Source organism: Ananas comosus, linkage group 19 (assembly GCF_001540865.1).
Source record: "Ananas comosus cultivar F153 linkage group 19, ASM154086v1, whole genome shotgun sequence".
NCBI classification, from domain to species: domain Eukaryota; kingdom Viridiplantae; phylum Streptophyta; class Magnoliopsida; order Poales; family Bromeliaceae; genus Ananas; species Ananas comosus.
In genome coordinates, this window is record NC_033639.1 from 4,544,019 (window position 1) to 4,566,704 (window position 22,686).

The 22,686-nt window shown below is 36.5% G+C and overlaps 1 protein-coding gene across 1 annotated transcript; it reads left to right on the top strand.

Moving 5' to 3' along the window:
- LOC109725043 (transcription initiation factor TFIID subunit 10) lies at window positions 6,766-20,558 on the top strand. The gene is made up of 8 exons (XM_020254092.1): window positions 6,766-6,861; window positions 8,339-8,457; window positions 9,431-9,597; window positions 9,721-9,785; window positions 11,285-11,347; window positions 17,896-17,950; window positions 18,061-18,111; window positions 20,269-20,558. The coding sequence occupies exons 3-8, from the start codon at window positions 9,517-9,519 to the stop codon at window positions 20,347-20,349; spliced, it is 396 nt and encodes a 131-aa protein (XP_020109681.1). The 5' UTR covers window positions 6,766-6,861; window positions 8,339-8,457; window positions 9,431-9,516; the 3' UTR covers window positions 20,350-20,558.

Here is a 22,686-nt window from a genome sequence, read left to right on the forward strand (position 1 = left end):
GTCCCGATGCCTCCGAAGATGAGCACAGTGATCAATGGTCAGTGCTGATTACGATGCTCACCTCGCTTTGGATCAACGGACTCCGAATCAGCCTGTTCGGCGCGATTTACCCCGAGTGCGCGCAGTTTGCAAAATTTTCGAGTCGCTCCTGTGCCTCCCACAGTGAGTCGTTGTGCTCCGGATCATGAGCACGGCCTCCAGCACGTCGAGACCTATCAGTACGTGTCTCGGTGGACCTAGGAAGTCGTCGGTTTGCGGTAACAAGCCACAAAACCCTAAACCCTAAACCCTAAGCCTCCGTTTGGTTCGGGGTTAAGGAAAAAGTAGCTATTCCAGGGATAAAGTTAAGTTCAGGGTTAAAGTGGGGTTAAAGTTTTTTTGTGTTTCGTTGGGGGTTGGAGTTAGTCTAGAATAATGAAAAATAGTGTTTGGTTGGGTAGGTGGGATAAGAAGATAATGATTGATAAAGAAGGATAATGATTGGTTGGAGTAGGTGTGATAAGAAAGATAGTGGGTTATTATGAATAGAAAATAGTGTTTGGTTGGAGTTTGGTGGGGTTAGGTGGGGTTAGCTAACCCGGGATAATTTATTTGAGGTGGGGTTAGGTGGGGTTAGCTAACTCCACCTATTTTTTGGGGTGTTTGGGGATAAAATGGGGGTTAAGGGGTTATTCCACCCCTTAACTCCCAACCAAACAAGGGCTAAAGCACCTACTAACTCTTCGACTTTCATCTCATCTAGATGCTTAACGGTTTCAATCGTGGCAACGTTTGTCCTAAAGCGCTCCGGAAGAGTTCGAAGAAGTTTTTTAACAATTTTCGACTCCGGGATCTTCTCTCCTAAGTTAGCACATGTATTAATAATATCTTGAAGTCTAGTATAATAATCAGTAAAAGATTCATGCTCTTCCATTTGAATTGAATCAAATTGACTTGTCAACATCTAAAGCTTTTGAACTTTTACTAAACTTGTACCTTTATGTGTAACTTGAAGAATATCCCAAATCTTCTTGGCGGTTTCACACGTCGAGACACGAGTAAATTCAGTTTACGATAAAAGCATTAAACAAAGCATTTATTCCTTTACCAATGAATGAAAATAATTCGTTTTCGTCTATTTATTTCTAGGTTTGGGGACAGTAGCATTATCGACGACTTCGGTGGGATACTTTCATCCGAATTCGATTGATTGCCACACCCGCTCGTCGATTGCAATTAGAAAAGCTCTCATGCGAACTTTCCAATAGTTATAATTTGTGCCATCGAAGAGTGATGGTCGATTAATATTACTTCCCTCGACTATAATGATAGATGAAGATCTAGATCCCGCTCTGATACCAATTGTAAGTTGCGAAGAGCCCTAGGATCTTTTATCTAGATACTATCAAACACCTGGGGGGTGAATAGGTGTAACGACCAAAAACCACAAATCTCAATGCGATGGAAATTAAATATAAAAAATAAAAATCATACCGAGATTTATGTGGGAAAACTCCAACTTGGAATAAAAAACCTACGGGACCAACACGCGAAAAAATAATTCACTAAGAGAAAATATTACAAGGTGATTACCGACTCCATAGACTCTACCTCTCTTAACCTCCTATAAATCTCGCGCAATCCTTCGGTTGTCTACGCCCTCACATTCGAATCCACGAACGCCTCGCACACGTCCGAATCTACGAACACCACTTGAATCCACGAGCACACGATCCGAATCCTCGAACCACCTTTAATCATCCCGAATCCACGACGCCATTCATGAAGAACATCATGATTATGGTGATCTTTTGCTTAGAGTATCGATGAAAACCAGAGAAGAATCTCTAAGCGAAGCGTAGATCAATTCGACATATAGATGTCAATTTTCAATACCTCGAATTAACTTAAAAGAGGCTAAATTGTAGAAAATAGATTTAGAACGAAAACCTAGCCTTTAGGGTTTCTCAAACATATATTCTCGTGATGTTCAATGAATTAGAGAACCCCAATAGCTTATTTATAGACCATAAAATCAATTAAAGTCGGATTAGAAAGATTTCGAAATTTTACACTATGTACCGGTACTGCATCATGTTGGTACCGGTACCAAATGACGGAATAAAAATTCCTTAGGCTGCGGACTGCGGTATAGGTACCAGGCCGATGCTGTATCGGAACCAGCTGCAGTACCGGTACCCTGCCAATGCAGTATCGGTACTCTGCAATTTCGAGAATTGCACCACCTGACTACTTCTAATCCTTTAAATTATTTAATTACTTGATTCTAATGTCATAAAAAAGTTTAAATTATCAACATGAATTAAAACCTTACCTGAGCATCGTGATTCACGTCGTGAGATGTTTCTGAGTTCTCGAAGTCTTAGTTTCTTCAATGTTCTTCAATCATGCACCGAACCTTTCAAGATGTAAAATACCGAGAATTCGGAAATTAAATATCAAACTTTAGTCAAATTGACGAAAGTGCGAGGATGATACCCTTCGGAAAGTCCGAAGGTGTCAAAAGGATCAAAAGTGCATTGTGGGAGGTTTTCGAGAGCTAAAGAATAAAAAATCTGCATTTTGCAGGTTTTGTGCTCTCGGGAACCGGTCCCTGAAGGAGAGACCGGTCCCTGTACGCGTGGAAGATGAGAAAAGGGAAAAATCGGCTAAGTCCCCGAGATCAGGCTCTCGGGAACCGGTCCCTGCTGGAGAGACCGGTCCCCGAGAGACCGGTCCCCCAAGGAGAGACCGGTCGCATTACGCGGGAGCCCTGGCTGCCCGCAGGGAGGAGCTATGGGAACCGGTCCCTGGTCAGGGAGACCGGTCCCCGCACACGAAATCTGCCCAGTTTGGGCAGTTTAATAAAATGAAAGTTGAGGGGCTTATTTGCAATTATGCATTATATGGGTTATGTAGAGGGCTATGGGGGCTTTGTTCCTCTCATTCTCTCCCTCTTATACTCTCTCTCCTCTCTTTCTCTCTCTAGAAGACAAGAATGAGAAAAAGAATGAAAAGAGAAAGGAAAGGAAAGAAAGGGAAAAGAAGAAGGAGGAGAAGGAGTAGAAGGTGAAGAAGAAGCCAAGGAGTGAAGCTACCTCCTCTTCTTCCTCTTTGGAGCAACATAGAAGCAAGCTTAGAGGTAAGCTTGAACCCTATTCATGGTAGAACCCAAATTAGGGATTTGATTAACCTAGGAATGGTTTTAATGGAGTCTCTAGAGTGTTTGAAGCTATCTTTGCCTTCCTTAAGAGATCAAAACTATGGATGGGTAAATGCGGTGAAGCTTAGAGGAGAGCTTCAACCTCTCTCATGGTAAAATCCAAACTAGGGTTTGGATTGAGCTAAGAATGATTTTTATGGAACCTTTAGATGATTTGAAGCTTGCTTTTGCTTCTCTAAGAGATCAAAACCCTAGTTTTGATATGCTATGAGCTAGGGCACCCAAATTTGGGGCTTTTGCTCGGGAGGATTTCAAAGTGAAATTGACCCTCTAAAAACCTAATTGGGGGTATTTCCGACGCGTTGGTGCGCTCGGATTGACGTTACGAAAAGCCAATGTAAAGATATGAGCAAAATGGCCTAATAGGGCTTCGTTTTGCCGCAGGTGACGAACTAGGAGTCTAAAAATCCCAAGAAAATCATTTTAGCATCCTAGTACGTCTACGAGGTGGGTGGTGCTATCCAAACTTATTGAAATTCCTTCTATGCCTAATGTGTCATTTAATTGAGCATACGTTTATATTGTTGCATGCATTATAGGGTAGATGTGATATTATATATGTGAATGTTGCATGATGTGAGTACATGTGCTATTTGAAATGTTTGAGAACCTATTTAACCCTATATATATGCATGAGATATAATGTGAGCACCCAATGAGATGAAAGAACAAAGTGACCCAATTAAACATAGATCGAGTGGCATTCGATAATGTAAAGTAAAGTGATACTAGAGTTAGTGTGTGTGGCATCAAAGAGAAATGAGATGCAAAGAACAATGATAATGATTAGAGACAAGGAAAGAAAATGAAAGTGGCATAAAGAACGAGTAAAGTTAAAGAACAATGATTGCCAGAGTTAGCAAAATAAAGTGATGTAAAGAACACTAGAGTTAGTGTAAAGACAATGATTGAACTATATATCCTTTTAGAGTTAAGGATCGATTATACTTGCTATGAGTTCCGTGCTCGAGGGCTGTCGCTCCCCCTCGAGCGATGTGCTTCGGAGTTTTGCATCACGGGTTGTAGTAAACCCGAGGACGGTCTTAGCGGGAGGTAGCTGAGGGCCCGCGATGATAGACTTAATGTGGGCAAGTTAATGTGGCGAAACCCCCGGGATAGCCGTAAGATTAAAGAACAAGAACAAAGATTAAAGAATAAAGAGTAAAGAACAAAGAACTTGCATACTTGCATGATTTACGTTGAGCATATTTCTTGCTTTATTATTCAGGCATATTAGCATCATGATTATAGTTTGGTTACTATTCTGCTTATCTTTTCTATTATGCCTGAGTTAGTCCTAGTGGGAAAGTCGATGAGGTTGGGGCCGAACCCACTGGGAACTTTGTTGTAGTTCTCACCCCACTATTCCACAGAGCTGGGACCGAGCGAGCCGGTGAGCGACCGCGGTAAAGGTATCGCGCCATAGACAGTGATTACCAAGTCGAGTTTACATTTTGTAGTAGCATTCCCTTACTTCATCTTTTGTATTTGATGAATTGAGATGTAAAAGAAAAGAATGTAATATTTATCTCGAGGAGAATGTGATGTAAAAAGAATGATGAAAAGTATGTAAAGAACTATGAATGCAATGTATGTGATCAAAAGAGAATCATAGTACTTGTGTAGATGTTTAGTTTCCTTTCTCTCACTCATGGCTATTGCTTGCCCTCGTGTAAGCCGTTTGTGTATATTTCCGCTAGTACTTTTCTCTACTTGAAAATGTACAGGTGATGAGCCTTGGGCGGACAAGGGAAACTCTGTCCGTTCGGCGTCTGTTTAACGTGCTCGGGCCGGCCCAAATTGGATCGGTCCCGGGGCGTGACACAAGACTTCGACTCAAATCACGAAACTTGCCAACATAAAATACTTAACAAGAGAGTGAGGGAGACAGTGAGGGAGACAGAGATGAGTTCGGGCGAGGCCAGTGAGAGAGAAAGGAAAAAGGTTCCGGCAAGGATTAGGGTATATTGACTAAAGGCGGTGAATCGTTTACCGCATATAAATGCGGTAAACGATTTACCGCATTTAAAACCATTCACCGCTTCTAAAATACGGTAAATAGTTAACTGCTTTAGAAATGCGGTAAACCATTTACTGCATTCTCCGTTTTACCCCGTGATGCCCCTAGACCCACAAATGCGGTGAATGGTTTGCCGCATATGTGAATGCAGTGAACCATTCACCGCATATATGCGTTATATCCCCCCAAGCCGACCTGGCCTATTTGAAAATCATTTTTGCAATAAACTTTAAAGGAGGCCTATTTTTATAAATAAAAATTTTAGAAAGGCTATTTATAAAAAAAATTCAACTAAGGAGCACATAGACTGCATACTTCTAATATTATAGTAGTCCTGCTCTATATTTTTTCTATATAATAATTAAATAAAAAATAATAATTTAATAACTTATAATATTATTACGCTAATATACTTATATCCAAATAATATTTTTGGATTGCGTCCCTATTTTAAACCCAAAAATAACCCAACCCTAACTAATGCGTTGAGAGCCCTAACTAAAGGCACGATCGCCCCCTTCTCTCTCACTCGCCGCCGCTTCCTCCCTTCTTCGTCACGTGCGCTCGTCGACGGCTCTTCCGCAGCTCCGCTCCTCTGCTGGTTCGCATCCCCCCCGCCCCCTGGCCCTGCGAATTGCTGGTTAGATGTCTTACGTTATCATCTATTCATGCTGCAGAGTTACAACTAACAAAATATATCTCCCGACCATAGTTAGCTAATTCGCGAATTATTCGCGAATTTTTGAAATGCCGAATAAAACAGCCATTTTCGTATTTTTCCAAAAAATTTGAAAAAATTTGCATTTTTTTGGCTAAAAATAATTATTCGCAAATTAAACGCGATTTGCTAATAATTCACCCCAAAAAAAGGGCTCGGTTGCTAAAGCGGACTCGTGGGCCTTGCGGGTGACCCAAAACAGAAAAAATAACCTTTCCGAGAACCTCGCCTCGCCCTGTCGCCCCCAAAAAAAAAGAAAAAGAAAAAAGAAAACCTTTTCTGAAAAGAATCGCCTCCCTTCGCCTTTGTTTGGTTGGGGGTTAAGGGGTGGAATAACCACTTAACCCCTATATTATCCCCAAACACCTTAAAAAATAGGTGGGATTAGCTAACCCCATCTCAAATGGGCTATCCCGGGTTAGCTAACCCCACCTAACCCTATCAAACCCCAACCAAATATTATTTTCTATTTATAATAACCCACTGCCCTTCTTATCCCACCTACTCCAATCACACACTATTTTTCACTATTCTGAACTAATTCTAACCTCTAACCAAACACAAAAATACTCTAATCTTACTTAAACCCCGAACTTAATCCTATCCCTAAAATAATTAGTTTTTTCTTTAACCCTGAATCAAACGTACCACCCCAACGTACCACCCCCCCCAAAAAAAAGGGTTTGCCCTAACTTCTCACCGCTGCGGCCCTGCTGCTTCCGACCCCTCCTCCTCCCTCTCTTCCCTTCCGGCCGCTCGCCGAACGCCATCGGAAGCCCTCCTCTTGCCACATCGAAGATCGGGTTCTTCACTCTTCACAACCCTCCTCGTCGCCTCTTCCTCTTCCGCTTCCGCTCCCGCTTCCGCTTCCGCTATCCAACGATAGATCAGTAATCGATCGGGTGGTTCTTTACAAACCAGGTACGATTTGAGTTCTCATTCTTCAAAGCAAAAGTTGGAAGCTTTTAGTCCATCTGATGAATACTTTTTTTTTTTATACACAAATGGCTCGAGTGCTTATTGCTTAATTGAATGTGTCCATTCTCTGTTATGCACAAAGAAGACCCAAACATAGTGCTAAATAATCTTAATTAACTTAGCGACCAGGAAGTTCAGAACCTCCACTATATTTTGATGGAGCCTTGTGGTGCTCTTTCTAGCCAACCAGGCAACTTATTTTTATCCGATCCCTGCACACAAATCTCAGATTCTCAAGTCAACTTATGTATGCTTATATGTGGAATTGTGTGCTTGTATGCTCTATGTTTATTCAAGCTTTTATGTATGCTTATATGTGGAATAGTGAACTTTATGTATCTTTTATTTGTTTACTGTTTAGTCTTTAGAATTTAGATATGCTAGTATGCAGTTATGCACTATGCAAAGTGCCAATTTCATCTTGTATTTAGTTTCTAATTATGCTTATATGTGAACTTTTTATATTTTACATTTAAATATGGACTATCTTGATCTCTTATTTGCTTAATTATTTCTTTATTTTGAGGCATAATAGTTTACTATTTTTTTTTTTACTTAATTAGTTTAATTTTGTAGCTCTTTATTCTTATATTCTTAAAAAATACGAGTATTTATGCTAATAACATAAATCTTGAGAGGGAAAAAACTTAATTTAATAGCCGAATTTTTGATCCCGAATGTTTAATTGGTGAACGTATAATATCTGTATAAATCACGTATCCGAATAATTGGCAAATCCGTTTTTTAGCCCTTTTTTTCAACGAATTTAAAAATTAGAACACGAATTTTATCCGAATTATACCCGTACCGAATTTTTTCCGAATCCGAATTAACTGACTATGCTCCCAACTACCTAGAAATTCAAAAAACTAGTAAATAACGGATACTGAAATTTGCGTAAAAGATTCGAACGATATTTGTGATCTTAAATGTGTAGCAGGCAAATAACGTCCTATAGTGCACACTTCCTTTAACTCATTCTAAGCTGATGTTAAAAATGATAGAACAAGTTTATTAAGTGCCTTAATGTTAAAAATGATGGAACAACTTCTACAAACTCAAGTTTTTCAAATTTCTTTTAATTTGAAATGACTACAATTACTATTTCAAAGTCTATTTTGGATAGCCTCTCTCACTTAATACTACAATAAATTGGTGTATAGGGAGCACCAATCAAGGCCTATAGGTGAAAAAACGTTACTGAAGTCTGAGGACATCAATATTGTTGTTGTTTTCTTTTTCTTTTTCCTCTTTTCTTTTTTTTGGCCTCACAGCTTTAAGTGTCTAGCTATAGACTACCACAATTATTTATCTAGTAAATTAGTAAATAAATCAATATATAATGCATTAGTAAATTAGTAAATAAATCAATATATAATGCGGAATAAGAAAATGAATTGTTGTTATGGCCTTTTGCCAGATCTGAAGACCGGGTGGACCATCCAAGTGATTCAAGAGGTCAAGATCCTCGCAAAAAAAGGTGCATTTTGAGGGTCTTGACGCTGTGATCCAAGAGCTTGTTGATCTAGGGTTTCAGAGGTCTCTTTCCCGTTCTCTCATCCCTTTTTTCACTATTTTTCTTCAAATTTATTTTGAATTATGTCTATTTTGTCTAACTTAGTTGCATTATGTCTTATTTGCACTAATTCTCATTCATATTTATAAATTCTTATTATATATTATTATCTGAATAATATCCAAATACTAGTGTGATCCATGCAATTATGCTTTTAGCCGAATGGTTACGAAAATTTAGCATTTGACACATGTCTGTATTTGAATTCGCCTCCGAAAAAAGCATGCAATTATGGTTTTGTCAAATATCGATAGTATTTGACTGTTTTCACCTCTATCTGGCCTTGTCTACATATTACTTCCTTCAATAAAATTGAGATAGGATTATTAAAAAATATTACAATATTAAATTTTTTTGGGTCATGAGACACACACACACACAGATATAGATTGTATTTATATATTTAAGGCTATATTATCAAATATTGTTTTGCACGTTAAATTATGTCTTAATTGTTCCGAGCAGAACTTTGTGAAACCTGTTTCTAGATATTATTGATTATTGATTATATTTAATAGTGTGATGTAATAAGATTAATTTTCCTTTTCTTTTGGCCTATAAAATTGGCATGAGTATGGACCGCACCTAGAGAAGTAAGTAAAAGATTGAAACTCTCTGCGATCACTTATGGGAACTTGTGCAATTAATAGAAAGGGTGATGGTTACAAAAAAAGGGAAAAAAATAATGCGAAGAAAAACTCTAGTTGAGAACTGGCTTTTGTGCATTTTAGATTGGTTTGGAACCTAAATCAAGAAAACTGGTTATCTAGAAAATCTGTTTTGGGAGTGGAACAGGTTTTAATTTTAGACCTGTTTATTCGATTAACCCCTTCTCGGTCCATCTCCAATACTTCTTCTGTTTCACAAAATTCACCTTTTTTCTTTTTGTGATAGATTGCCCAATACTGAACTGCCTTCTAACAACGTGCTTTGCAGGTCCTTTCGCTCTTTCCACCAGCCTACTATTTAAATTGGTCCCCAACAGATTGAGGCCTTTCTTTAGTGAAACGAGTAAAGCCACAATGAACAACGAAGGAAGGCAGCACGACGATGATTCCGCCCTCACGGAGTTCCTCTCTTCCCTCATGGATTATACGCCTACTGTACCTTCACTTTCTTTTCCTTCTTTTGTTTTTTCACTTGATTTCAATCTTTTGTATTTCTCCCTTTGGGCTTGTTAATCTATGGTGTTTATCAATTCTGCTTGGTGTTTTGGAGGTGGGTAGATTCCCGATGAGCTGGTGGAGCACTATCTTTCTAGGAGCGGCTTCTACTGCCCCGATTTGCGGCTGTAAGCTACTCCGCCTTTTTTTTTTTTATTGTCTCTACTTTGTGATTACTTATAAGAAATCTAGTTTTAGCAACCTTTTTAAGTTAGAGAAATGTATGTTAAATGCATTTATAATTGTGTTCAATTACCAGAAACAGAAATTTCTAAAGATTCTTTAACAGATGGTTTTCAAATAATGATTTTATTTTGTTTGTTTGAGACTTTGACGAAGATCTAAAATACAATCACATCCTTGAGAACAAATTAAGAAAAGGAATTTAAAAAATGGCATTTTTGTCCTTTTCGTTCCGTGTTGCAATGTAAACTTATATTTGATTATACGGTACAAGGTTGAAATGTTGTGTTTTATGCATATTCTTGAAATCCTAGCAATTGTTATTCAAAAATAGGATTTTTTTGTCAACTAGCGTCTGCAAACCGTACATGATAAGTTGATGATTCAATTTCGATTAAGATAATCATCTCTGCTTTTGTAACTCCGGATTAGATTTTTGTTCAAGCATGGTTGCTATCTGATAGTAAGATGATTGCGATTGCTTTTGGAGGCACTATTTGGTTGAGGTTTAATTTGGCATTATCCCCTTTATCAAGCCGAATGTATCAAAAAGAGGAGAGAAAAAGACAGGCAAAGCTGTTCTGGTCAATTTTGTAAATTTACAATAACTAGTGAACTACAAATTCCGGCCAATACTTGTAATTTAGTGCTACTCCCACTTCATTCCTGGTTAATCTAGCAACCTTAGTGCAGTCATATATCTATCCCTATTACGCAAAACCACTCACAAAGCTAATTTACTTCTTTGTTATCATGGGGAAGAAGATCCTAATAGCTGGCAAACTTGTCCCATGAGCCTAGTGCATCTAAATTGAAAGTACTGAACAGGAAAATCCTCATAGTTCAAAGTTTCCATGATTGATGGAGGAAGGTAGTTTTAAGGTACTTTCTCACAATTACTTTGTAGACCTGACGATGTTTCTATGGTTTTAATTTTCAAATTTAGAATGATATGATAATATCTGCAGAAATATTAGGAAATATTGTGCGCATCCACTAGTTATTATATATTTATTGGCTATTGATATTTTGCTTTAACCTTTTCTGTCCAACAAATCTTAGTTATGAAGATCTCCAAACCTGCTTGCATTTCCAAAATCTTTTTCATTAAGAGACTTAGTTAAGCACCATGCATAGTGATCGTCATGTTGATATAATATGCTTGAATTGAAGCCTTCTCCTTTATTTCCAAAGGAACCTTTGCCTTGTCTTGCTTTACTTCAACCTACTGTTGAAGGCCTGAATCAGACCATGCTGGAAATTTCAAGGCATGGTAGTTAGTCAAACAAAAAGTATTTACTCAATTGCATTTGTGTGCTTTTAGTGTAGAATATCTGTTATTGTAGTGTTATACTATTTTAGATATTCTCAGTTAATATGAGGTTACTCTATTTTATTTTTGAAAGATTGTGCAGACTGATTTGTTACTCGTCTGTTTTGACAGAACAAGATTGGTGGCTGTAGCTGCTCAAAAGTTCATTTCAGATGTTGCTAGTGATGCTCTCCAGTATGTTAAACCTCTTCTTTTGTGATTTTATATTTTACCATTGAAATTTGCAAGATTTTATAATTATAATGCCTTCTAAGTTTTCTTGCATTATTATTGCTTGATAAACCTTGTGGGCTTCCTATGTATTAGTGCCTGAAATTGTAATGCATTAGTTAGCAATACATGTTTTAAGCTGGACATCACATGATTATAACAAAACCTTACTAGTAAACATTATCAAGCATCTGTGTCAAGTGAAGCGAGTCCTCAGTTACTTGTCGATGAAGGTTTTTGTCCATCTTCGCCCTTGCACTTCAGTTTACTAGGTCTCTTGGGAATTAAGATAGTTTGTAGGTACTACTTCTATTTGTCTTTTTTTAAGTAGTTCTAGCTTGTGTTTTGTACATTTATAATCTTGATTTTTAACTTTTGCATGCTTTTCTTAATACAAAAAGTTGGTAGCACATTTTAACAGAGAAAAATTTAACTTACGCTGCCAACTATATTTTGTTTGCCTGACTTTATATTGCATCGTGGGTAATAACTCATTTAATTTTCTCGTGCAATCATTAAAGTTTGCCTCTTGACAAGCCTTAGACAATTAGCCCTGGATGGTTAGGTTATGCTACATAATAACAATCGAACTTTCTCATTGGGCTACAGTGAGTTGACATAATTATTTCCATAATGAATTACAGAGAAAAGATTGCCTTTTAGTGGTAATTGTATAAATGGGGGGCCTCTCACTATTTTTCCCGTCATTAGATAGAGATGATAGGGCCTGAATTTGTATTTTTGGTCCAATATCCTACAAAAAAGCTTAATCTGCTCATCTACTCTCTTTGTTATCTATCTATACTTATCTATACTCATACATTATTCCTCATAGAATTCGCCACATGGCAGTTCTTCCTTCACCTTTACCTTCTCCCCCCTTCCCATTCCCTAATGCTTCGCCTTCCCATCCCCATCTCTCTCTGATGCTTCATTTTCCCACCCGCCCACTTTCCAATTAGGCCCTGTTTGGATGGTTACTTTTTTGGAGTGAAGTATACCTATGCTATGGGTGTAGGAAAAAAATCCTAAGAGATGTTTCGATGCTTCAAAAACACCCCAACAAAATAGGGTATAGTTTAACTATACCCTAAAAAACAGAGAAAAAGTAACCTCTAAAATTTTCTCTGGAAAAAAAATTACGCTATTTTTTTTGGGCCGCCTCCCCACTCGCCCGACTTTCTCTGGCGCTTCTCTCTCCCTCCCGTTGCCCTCTCCACGCTTCCTCCCATCCTCTCTCTCACCTGAGCTGCGTCTCTCTCATCTCAGCCGCCGCCGCCGCCGCCGCCGCCGTGGATCTCGGCCACCATCGTTGCCATCTCTCGGGTTGCCGCCGCCGCCGCTCTCCGCTGCCATCTCGTGCGTTGCTACCGCCGAAGTCACGATCACCTCGGCTGCCGTCGCCGTCGCACTAACCTCGGCCACCATTTTCTTGCCTCGATCTTGTTTCGCCCTTCTCGTCCCTCGCCTTGCGATGGCCGGAGAAGGGCAGCCCCATTTCCCTCCTCCAACAGGTAACAAAGAAATGATCTGATTTTTTTTTTCCAATAGGTTAGATTTTGATTGATTCATTAATCTTCATTAGGTCTTTATGTAAGAATAGATATCTGTAACACATGAACTCTATCTTCTGCCTTTCATGGTGGCAGGATTTAGCCATAGTATGCTAGCTGTTAATTTGAGTTTGCAATAATTTCCTTTGTGACTCCAAATGAGTTGGTTGATGATTAAAGCAGGCCATTAGGACTTAGATGAAGCGCTAATTGTTTATCCTTTTTGATAGTTCCGACTACCCTGCAACTTGATGAATAACGGCGATACTCAGAGAAAACGAGGTTTTATACTTACATGTAGGATGGTTGTTCTGCTGTTTTCTCAGGAGGCAGAGCAATAATGCATAGTTAATTATGTTATGACTACGTCTAGTTTATACCGGTTTCTGTTTGCCATGGCTAAAAAATCTGATGATGAAATGTCAAGCATGCCTGTGGCTAGAGAGGCGCCAAGATTTATTTGCCAGTTTTAGTTATATTGTTGTAGATATCCCAAATTGGATGGAAGGAGAATCTGTGAAAATCTTGTTAGGTGAGTCCCTTTGATGAACTTGTTGTATGTTTTAAATTTGGTTTGAACCGGCTGGCTGATCTAATTGGTCGAACCATTACCAAGTGCTCAGGTCAGTCCTTGTTAACACATGAAACTCTAGGAGTTCAAAAAACAGCATCAAGCCAAATGTCTTTATTCTTTATGCTTGATCATTTATCAGCTGGTCAAAAAACAATGGACACATTCTTAGGATGCTAAAATGTGTGCTTGAAGTTTATTTTTTTGCATTTATAAGCGATTATTGGGTTAATTTTTGGTCAGGCTATGTTAGAATAAAGTCCAGATTTGGGTTTATTTTTGTCTTCAATTTGTGTTCAATGTAAGCTAGATGGTCAATTTGTTTAGGCCCGTAGAAGCTTCAGTTTGTGTTCAATTTATTCCTTTTGTAATTATTTTGTTCATATTTGTATGTATTCAAATATTGTCACACATTGTTTGTCGTGATTAGAATAGCCTTCTCAAACTATTTTGCATGTTAAGTAAACTTATGATTGCCTTCTCTAACGGCTAGTAATTGGGTTTTTTTAATTCTCCAACCGCTGGAGATAAAACTTTCCAACGGCTAATTTTTCAAATTTTAATTTTTAAATTTTAAAATTTAAAATTATTTAATAGTTAATAATTTAAATTTTAATTTTAAACTTTTATTTTAAATTTTTAGATCTTAAAGTCATTTTAATAGTTAATAATTTAAGTTTAAACTCTCAAGACTAATTTTTTAAGATTATCAGAAATTCTGTAGAATTGTATAATGTGTATCCAAACAGCTTTTAAAATAAACTCGTGGAATTTTTTTGGAGTTACAGGATACTCCATTTCATTTGGACCAAAACTACGGTATTTAAACTCTATGGAATTTATTTATTGCTCATCCAAACAGGGCCTTAATGCATTTGTAGGTCTATTGTTATCTAAACAAATCACTTTCAAAAGAAAAAATCAGTAAAATAAGATCTTTTCATACTCTTTTTTCTTATACTATTTGTATTTATTAATATCTCATGGCAAGTCAAAAAATTTTAAAACTTTTATGTTATCAATTTTCTGTTTTTTATGATAGGGTTATTTGCATACACGTCCCTGCAAAAATAGTGAATTGCAGATATATCCCTGCAAAATGGAAACTCCATAAGTTGTCCCTGCAAAAGTCCTAAGTTATGCAGATATGTCTCTCTGGTTAACATCCGTTAGTGAATTGTTAACTTTTTAACAACGAATTTATAAAATGACATTTTTACCCTTACAAATATGTCCCTCCAAAAATATTCCTCTTCCCCCTTCTCTTTCTCTTCCTCTTCGGGCTGCCGGAGCGGACGACAATGATGGCGCTGGTGGGACTCGCCGGCGACGAAGAAGAGGGAAGAAAAAGAAAGAGAGGAAGAAGAAGAGGGAAGAGGAAGAGGAAGAGGGAGAGGGAGAGGGAGAGGGAGAGGGTTCGCCGCCGCCGTCGCATCTTCTCCTTCGCCGGCGACGAAGAAGAGGGAAGAGGAAGAGGGAGAGAAAGAAGAAGGGGGGAGAGGAGGAGGGAGAGGAAGAGGGAGAGGGTCCGCCGCCGCCGCCGCTGCATCTCCCTCGCCGGCGACGAAGAAGAGGGAAGAGGAGAAGAGGAAGAGGAAGAAGGGTAGAACCGTAAATTCACATTATAATTAACCATGGTTAAGTATTTTTACTATGGTTAACGGAAATTTTCTAACATACTCTAATAGTAGGGACATATCTGCATAACTTGTGACTTTTGCAGGGACAACTTATGGAGTTTCCGTTTTGCAGGGATATATCTGCAATTCACTATATTTGCAGGGGCGTGTATGCAAATAACCCTTTATAATATTAGCCTACCGCAATGCGCGGGTAACTTCAATAGTGTTATATGATTCTTGTGATTGAAAGGCAGAGGTACTTTTACATGAACAACTTCTAGGAGTATCAATTGCGGCGTCACGACTGAGAACTCCTAGATTGCTTTATCATATTGTTGGGAGGGACAAATAGGTTCACCATCATTACTTTGCGATTGGTAAGATGGTACCTTGGGTAGTATTGCCAATACATGTACAATTCTAACTTTGTTAGGATCATTCGGAAGAGGAGAGGATTATTTTAAGAGAGGTGCATCACCAACCTCTTGCTGTGGAAAGTGTTCCTTATGTTTTTATTACAACCACTTACTGTACATATGAATGATAAGTCAAGTAACTTTCCTAGCTGCCTTGGCAGGCAACATTTAAGTGAACTACCTTGGAACCTAGGTGGCGTTTTGATAACACTTCTCGAGAACAAGCTCTACATTAGTGGAATGTCATCACTCGTGTGGACTTGGGACTTTGGTGGCATTTTGATAACACTTCCTAAGAACCTCTCTCATTGGTAGAAATGCCAACTAAATTCTTATATTAGGCGAGAAACATCGTCGGTCTCTCATTTGGTCAAGTTGCTATGACTATATTTAATATAATTAATAATTTGTATTTATAGGATGAAAGCAAGATAAAAACGTGTAAGTGGCAGCAAATCTATGATGTTATAGAAAAGTTTATTCTTCATATTTTTGGAATCACATACTCAAACTTTCCCTTATTTGACATTTTTCTCTTTTTGTGAGGTCATATCCTTTTTTTAAAAATTTATCTGGTATTTTAATAACTAATATATTATTTCAACGGACATAAAGTATTTGTATTGATTTAAATGATCACACTTTTAGTTGCATTTCCTAGAGTACATTCGAATAGACTATATATTAGTGGAATTGTTGGAACAACTTTTTCTCCATTATTCCTTTCTTTGAATTTTGTTATCTAAAATTATGAGAAGACAAATATAGAAGTGCGATAATTAAAGCATAAATGATTATTTCAAAATTTACCTCTATAAATTCTTTCTACTTATATTTACATGAATAGTTGGAAGTTACGAAATCTATGAATTGAAATTCATAATTTAAATATCTTATAAGAAACTTAGGTTCCTCGGCAATTATTAATTTTGTAAAATATATTGAGAATGCAATACCAAGTGATCTGGCATCATAACTTGGTTGAAAGCTATGACATAGGCTTGGTTGAAAGCCATGAAATAGGCTGTAATTCAGTTTGTGTCCTGTTTTGCAAAAAAGACATGTTAATGCTAAGTTGCATTGGATTGGATTAAGTAGTGAAGTTCGGATTGCATTGGATTGGATTGGATTTAGTATGTTACCCATTGTGGGAAGTGGGTATCTCCATAAATTATTCATCACCGTTTAGGGATCAGGGAGGTCATAAGCCTATTCCTTTATATGTCGCCATTTAAAAGGTAGAGCAGAGGTTGGCCGCCACTAAGTGCCCCACTAATCTAGCTACTGATATTTTCAAGGGAGGAGATAGCTCCATGGTTTTCTTTCTTATTTGCTGTGAAGGAAGAAATCCTCACACGGGTGTTAGAACTAGGGATTGATTGAGGGATTGAGGAGGGAAGTTCTATCTCACCCTTTAGGTAGGGATGGTAGTACCACCTCAGCTAATATCACTGGAGGAGGAGGATATAGGCTAGATACCTAAACTAGTGAAATAACCCGTGCTTCGCGGCAGGATGTAATGATATGATTATTTCGTCATATCTTTTTATCATAACATATATATCTATATATATATAATATTCAAATTATCTTATAGTTCTTATTACTTATTTCAATATATATCTGAAATGTTATCTATATTTATGTAGTTCGAAGGTCGGAGAAGTGACAAGCAAAATTAACAACGATAAAAAATAAAGTAAAACAAATCAGCCAGAATATGAAATATGATTTATTGTTTACATTTGTATTACAAACTATATATTATTGTAGAGCTAGGCTGGTATACTATCGGTAGCACGGAGGCCTCCGTGCTACCAAGTTGTTTTCAATGATGCGGCTTCCAAATCGACGATCAGCTCCGTTAAACTTGATCTACACTATAAAAAGTATTTGGAAACTAAATTTCATAATTTTTCGGTATCATTTACCTATCAAACGAGTAGTCTAAAAATGAACGGCTGAAAATAAAAATCTCATAAAAAATGATGATAAAAGACTTTAATTTAAGATCAAAGGTACTAATCTTACTCTAAATAGTGAAAAGAATTTTCTCTAAAATTTTTATTAGATTTGGATTGTTTTACACCGTTAAATTCACAAACGCGTCACATCTACCATTAAAATTGTCAATTTTGAGACCTTTTGATCATTAGCCAAATAATGTCGAAAAATTANCGATTTGGAAGCCGCGTCATTGAAAACAACTTGGTAGCACGGAAGCCTCCGTGCTACCGATAGTATACCAGCCTAGCTCTATTATTGTATTGGATAATATATATTATTTAGTTAGTTGAAAATATATATTATTTAGTTATTTATTCCTTTTTTTTCTTATTTTCTGAGTTAGGCATTGCAAGGCAAGGGTAGCAGCGCCAGTTAAAGATAAGAGTAAGCAGCCAAAGGTGCAGGCTGAGGCCTAATGCAAATTTGATGTTTCTCGTTGTTACAACTTTTCTGTATTTTGAACATGTTGATGTTTGTGTTCGAGAACACTGAACAAATTATGCTGCAGGATAAACGCCTTGTCTTGACAATGGAAGATCTTTCCAAAGCCCTGCGTGAGGTAAGTAATCTTCTTAGTTAGCAAATCTATTTTTAGATAATAACACGTTGTTATTTTTCTCAAGGAGAACCATTTGTTTTCTGTTAGTATGGATCGATGACGTTCTTTAATTCTCTTGTTTAAAGATTTTTTTTTTTATTTATATTAGGAAACTGGCGAAAGGTTCATGGCACTTCTTTTTTTTTTTTTTGTAAATGAATTTTTTTTGGAATTCAGAGGCAGAGTACTGCTCTAAACAAGAGGTACTATATGGTGTTTATATAACGGAGTAAGTAGAATCAGGTCTATGATTAAAATGCCTATCTAAGATTTTCGTATTAGGCCAAATGAATGTTTGTTCAAGACCTTAGATGCAACTATGTATTGACACGGAAAGACAATCACCATCCTTCTCTTAGGTTTCTGCATTAGATGTTTGAATTAAGTTTTTATTTTTTTGAATTTAAGACCTCTCCAACGTGATTTTATACTTGAGAGAAATTTGCTTCAAAGACTGTCGAGCCTATAACCCAATTATATTTGCTTAAAACAGCACAACAATCAATGAATAGACGTTTCCTGATTGGAATTCCCAATTTTCTTGTCAAATGCCTTCTTATAGTTAAGCAGGTTCCTTTTTATTGTGGTAATAACAGTTGTCAGGGAAACTGACATTTATTTTCAAAATTACTAGGTTAAATTTTTCGATGGGAAAATTGGAAGGTGATTATTGCTTACATTTGAATTTCAGATGCATCTTCGGATTATGAACTCTGTATCAACACTAATTGTTGTGTCATATTTGAAATGTAATATGTTTTTTGATGTTTTAAGGAGACGCTTGAAATGTAATATATTTTTTGATGTTTTATTTTTAAGAAATGAAATAAATGGGAACTTAGCTAAACTAATGAAAATCCCTAAGATCTTTGGTTTCTCAGTTTTTCTATATCAATTTGAAGTTAAATATTAATACTCTTTACCAATATAGGGAAATTGTTTTGCACTTAAACTCCCCCTCAATATTCAAAATATGCAGAAAACTCTCCTCAACTTTATGTGTTACTTAATCCCTTACGTAATTTTACTGTCTATAAAACGTTAGAAAATACCAAGATGTTGTTCAAGTATGAACTATTAATTTTGCACGGTGATAATCTGGTGTCTAGGCATCTCTTCTTGCCCTCATAAATAGAACTTACAACTGCTTTTTATTTTATGATCAGAAAAATGAAAAAACAATCTGTAAGCGGATCAAAAAGCAAGAAAGGATATCTGGAATCTGGATATCACTTTCTCCATACAACACATATATTAGTGTTTGAAATTATATTTTATTATTTCCTAATGTTTTATGAGTGATTAATTATGTAAGGGAGTTAAGTTATGGCAACACAAAAATTGCATGGGGGCCTTCTACATATTTTAAATTTTGATGGGGGCGAAGTGCGAAACATAAGGTTTTCTATACGTTAGCCTAAATAAAATGATTATTGACTAGATGAAGTATCCATACTTTGAGAGTGTTTAAAGGGATACATGACAGAGCATACATAATGCTTGAAGTTTAGTACCTTACCTCTGAATTCTGTAGTTGTAGGCATTTACGAAACTTTGCTATGTTCAATACATTTCATTTAGCTTGTTAGACTTAAACAAATAAGTAGTAGTAATATATAGATGCATAAATAAATATAGATAGCCTAATATTCCTTTTACAGGATCACATTAATAATGTAACTCTATGACCTGTATGAAGAAGTTGTCGTTGAAATAGAAGATGCTACAATCACAATCCAGAAACTGTTGCGATATGATCAAGCTCAATGGGGAGATGTTCAATCTTTTGTTAGCATAATTCATGCGTCAGGGCATTGGATGAGCAAAATTGATTGTGTTGATGCTTCTGTTGTGCAAAAGCAACTCTAAACTATTAAATGCCTAATATTCTCTATTAATAACGAGCATGCCAAAATTATTACGACAAGGGATCATGAGATTAAGGGATCATGGAATTTTGTTTTATGTGAAGCGGTCACAATTTTTATTATTGTCTCTTTTTTACTTTGTTTGTTCATGTTTTTCTATATGTATATTATTAGTAGCTGTTTGTTGTTTTTTATGCATTGATTGCGCATTATCTCTTGGATCTTCTCATACATCCAATTTGCATTGCAGTACGGAGTGAACTTGAAACACCAAGAGTATTTTGCCGACAGCTCCTCAACCGGAATGGATCCTGCTTCAAGGGAGGAGTAAGTAACGATCAAATCCCTAAATTAGATTGATGCCCTTTGTGTGGAAAGGGGCTTGCGCCTATGCCTCAGCCGTTTCGGCATCATGATTCAACCAAGTACAGCTTGATGCAGTATTAATTGTTACTTTAGCTTATATATGTTTGCAGAAAATAGTTTTGTATCATTTCGTCATCTCTTTAGTATCTAAATTTTGGAGCATATGTTTGTTTACCAAGCTATTTAGGTGACACTATAGAATACTCAAGCTTGTATGTGCTTGCAGAAACTAGTTTTGTATTATTTTGTTGTCTTTTAACTATCAAGATTTTACAGCATTTGTTGGTTTACCTCCTCTTGTATCACAAAGCTTCACATGTTTAATATATTTTGATTAATTTTTGCCGAATATTTGTATACTAAGTCTTGGGCATCAATAAGCTTTTGTTGGATAATGTTGTGTAGAGTTTACCTTTATACATTATTAATGAATTTGCATGAGAGTTTGATTTCTTTTAATTGATTAATTAATCTGAATGTAATTTTTTTCTTCTGTGATTACATATTTCTTATTGTTCTTGTTCTTAAACAAAAACCATAATGCAAAGAAACAATACCAAGAGAAATTAACTTCTCATTACTTGGTGCTTTTGACCTTAAGGAACTTGGAAAGGAAACATGAACAAAACCTAGAGTCCCGTACATTCTTCTGATTTTTTCCAAAATGAATTGAATATTTGATCGATTTGTGTAGAAGCTTGATTTGATCGAGTTTATAAATGAAGCTGAGAAAATGCTTCTGAAACGACAAAACTATCTGCCTTTGTGAACCATGATGAATGAGGGATTTAATGAGTGATTTTGCCATATTTTTCTAATTATTCAAGGAAATTAGCTTGAATGTTTAGCCCGTTTTTCAATGTCGGAACAAGTTATACTTAGTGGTAGCAACAATTATGTGATTATAAGTTAAGTGTTTGATTTTCACGTCTTGAAAGGTTTGGCATATGTGATTTGGTGCAGTAGTAGTGTATCTTACTTACGAGATAATTTATTTTATTTCGGAAAAATGAGTGGACAGTCAAATGTGATATGCCTTTCTGGATATTTGATCGTATTCCTCTTTTATAAAATGCTATAATTTTGTGAATAGATGAAAGAGATGCGGTGAGCGAGATATTCCTGCATCTAGAGACAGCATTCAAAGAGTATTTTCCTTGGTCCATTTTAGAGTTTAGCTATCATGTTGGGAGGAGTATCATCCTCACAAATGGTTTATTATATTTGTGATCCAATGATCACCCTCAATGTACAATCACCATTTTTGTCAGTACTGGAGTCTAATTGAACATATACACAGTTGGAGAACATTTTAGTGGCAAAATGATTTAGCATCTTAGAATGCTTTCTAATAAAGGAAAAAGTCCATGTAGTCTCCATTCATGTTTCTTGGTCTGTATCAGTAGTAGTAGTAGTAGTAGTACTAGTAGGCTGGTCGATGGTCATATCTATCATTTCAACTCTCCGGAATAAATCCTTAGCTTTCTTAAAGGGGAGTCAATGTGGACACTCTGGAAATACCTGGGTTTTGAGTCATTCAAAACTCGAAATAAAAAACCTTGTAAAGTGTGGAAAGGGTTTTAGAGAAAAAAAAAAAGAAGAAAAATTTCAAAGCTATGTGGCAAGAAGTGTAAATGGGCAAAAGCTGTGCAGTTTTTTTTTGAGGGATTAACAGGGAATTTGTTTTGATATTGATAGATAAATTATAGAAGTTTTTAGCCAACTAATCTCATTCAAACCTTTTATTCTAAAAATAAGCCTCTAAAATTTATATTTGTGAAAATAGGCTCAAAATTGCCACGTAGGCACTGAGCTAGCAGCAGAAAATTAATAGCGGTGATGGTTCACCGCTTTCATAAGGTTTTAAAAATTCCATAAAAGCGGTGAACCATTCATCGCCTTCATGTAGTTCACCTAATTTGTTCGTGCGTGGATAAAATTTATGAAGATGGTGAAGGATTCACCGCATATAAAACCGATGAATAATTCACGGCTTTTATATGCGGTGAACCATTCACTGCCTTTATATGCGGTAAATGGTTTACCGCATATAACTAATTCCATTGCTAGACAGTAGCTACTTTGCAAAATTTTCACATTATACAAAATAGCAATATTTTCAAGCATTTCAATTACAGTAATAAATACATAAAATCATTTATGCCAACTTCATCCGTACTTTATGCATATAAAATAAGCTATACCAATATCAACACACTTCAATTTGAATAAATTTAGATAATACTATAAAAAATCAATATAGAAAGATTTGAAATATCAAATATACATAAGAATCCAAAAA

What these genes read in the sequence shown, in the direction of transcription:
- LOC109725043 (XM_020254092.1), top strand. Translation starts at nt 9,517, where the DNA reads ATGAACAACGAAGGAAGGCAGCACGACGATGATTCCGCCCTCACGGAG. An exon ending in GTTGCTAGTGATGCTCTCCA is followed by an intron (nt 11,348 to 17,895) that starts GTATGTTAAACC and finishes TTTCTGAGTTAG; the next exon opens with GCATTGCAAGGCAAGGGTAG. An exon ending in ATAAGAGTAAGCAGCCAAAG is followed by an intron (nt 17,951 to 18,060) that starts GTGCAGGCTGAG and finishes ATTATGCTGCAG; the next exon opens with GATAAACGCCTTGTCTTGAC.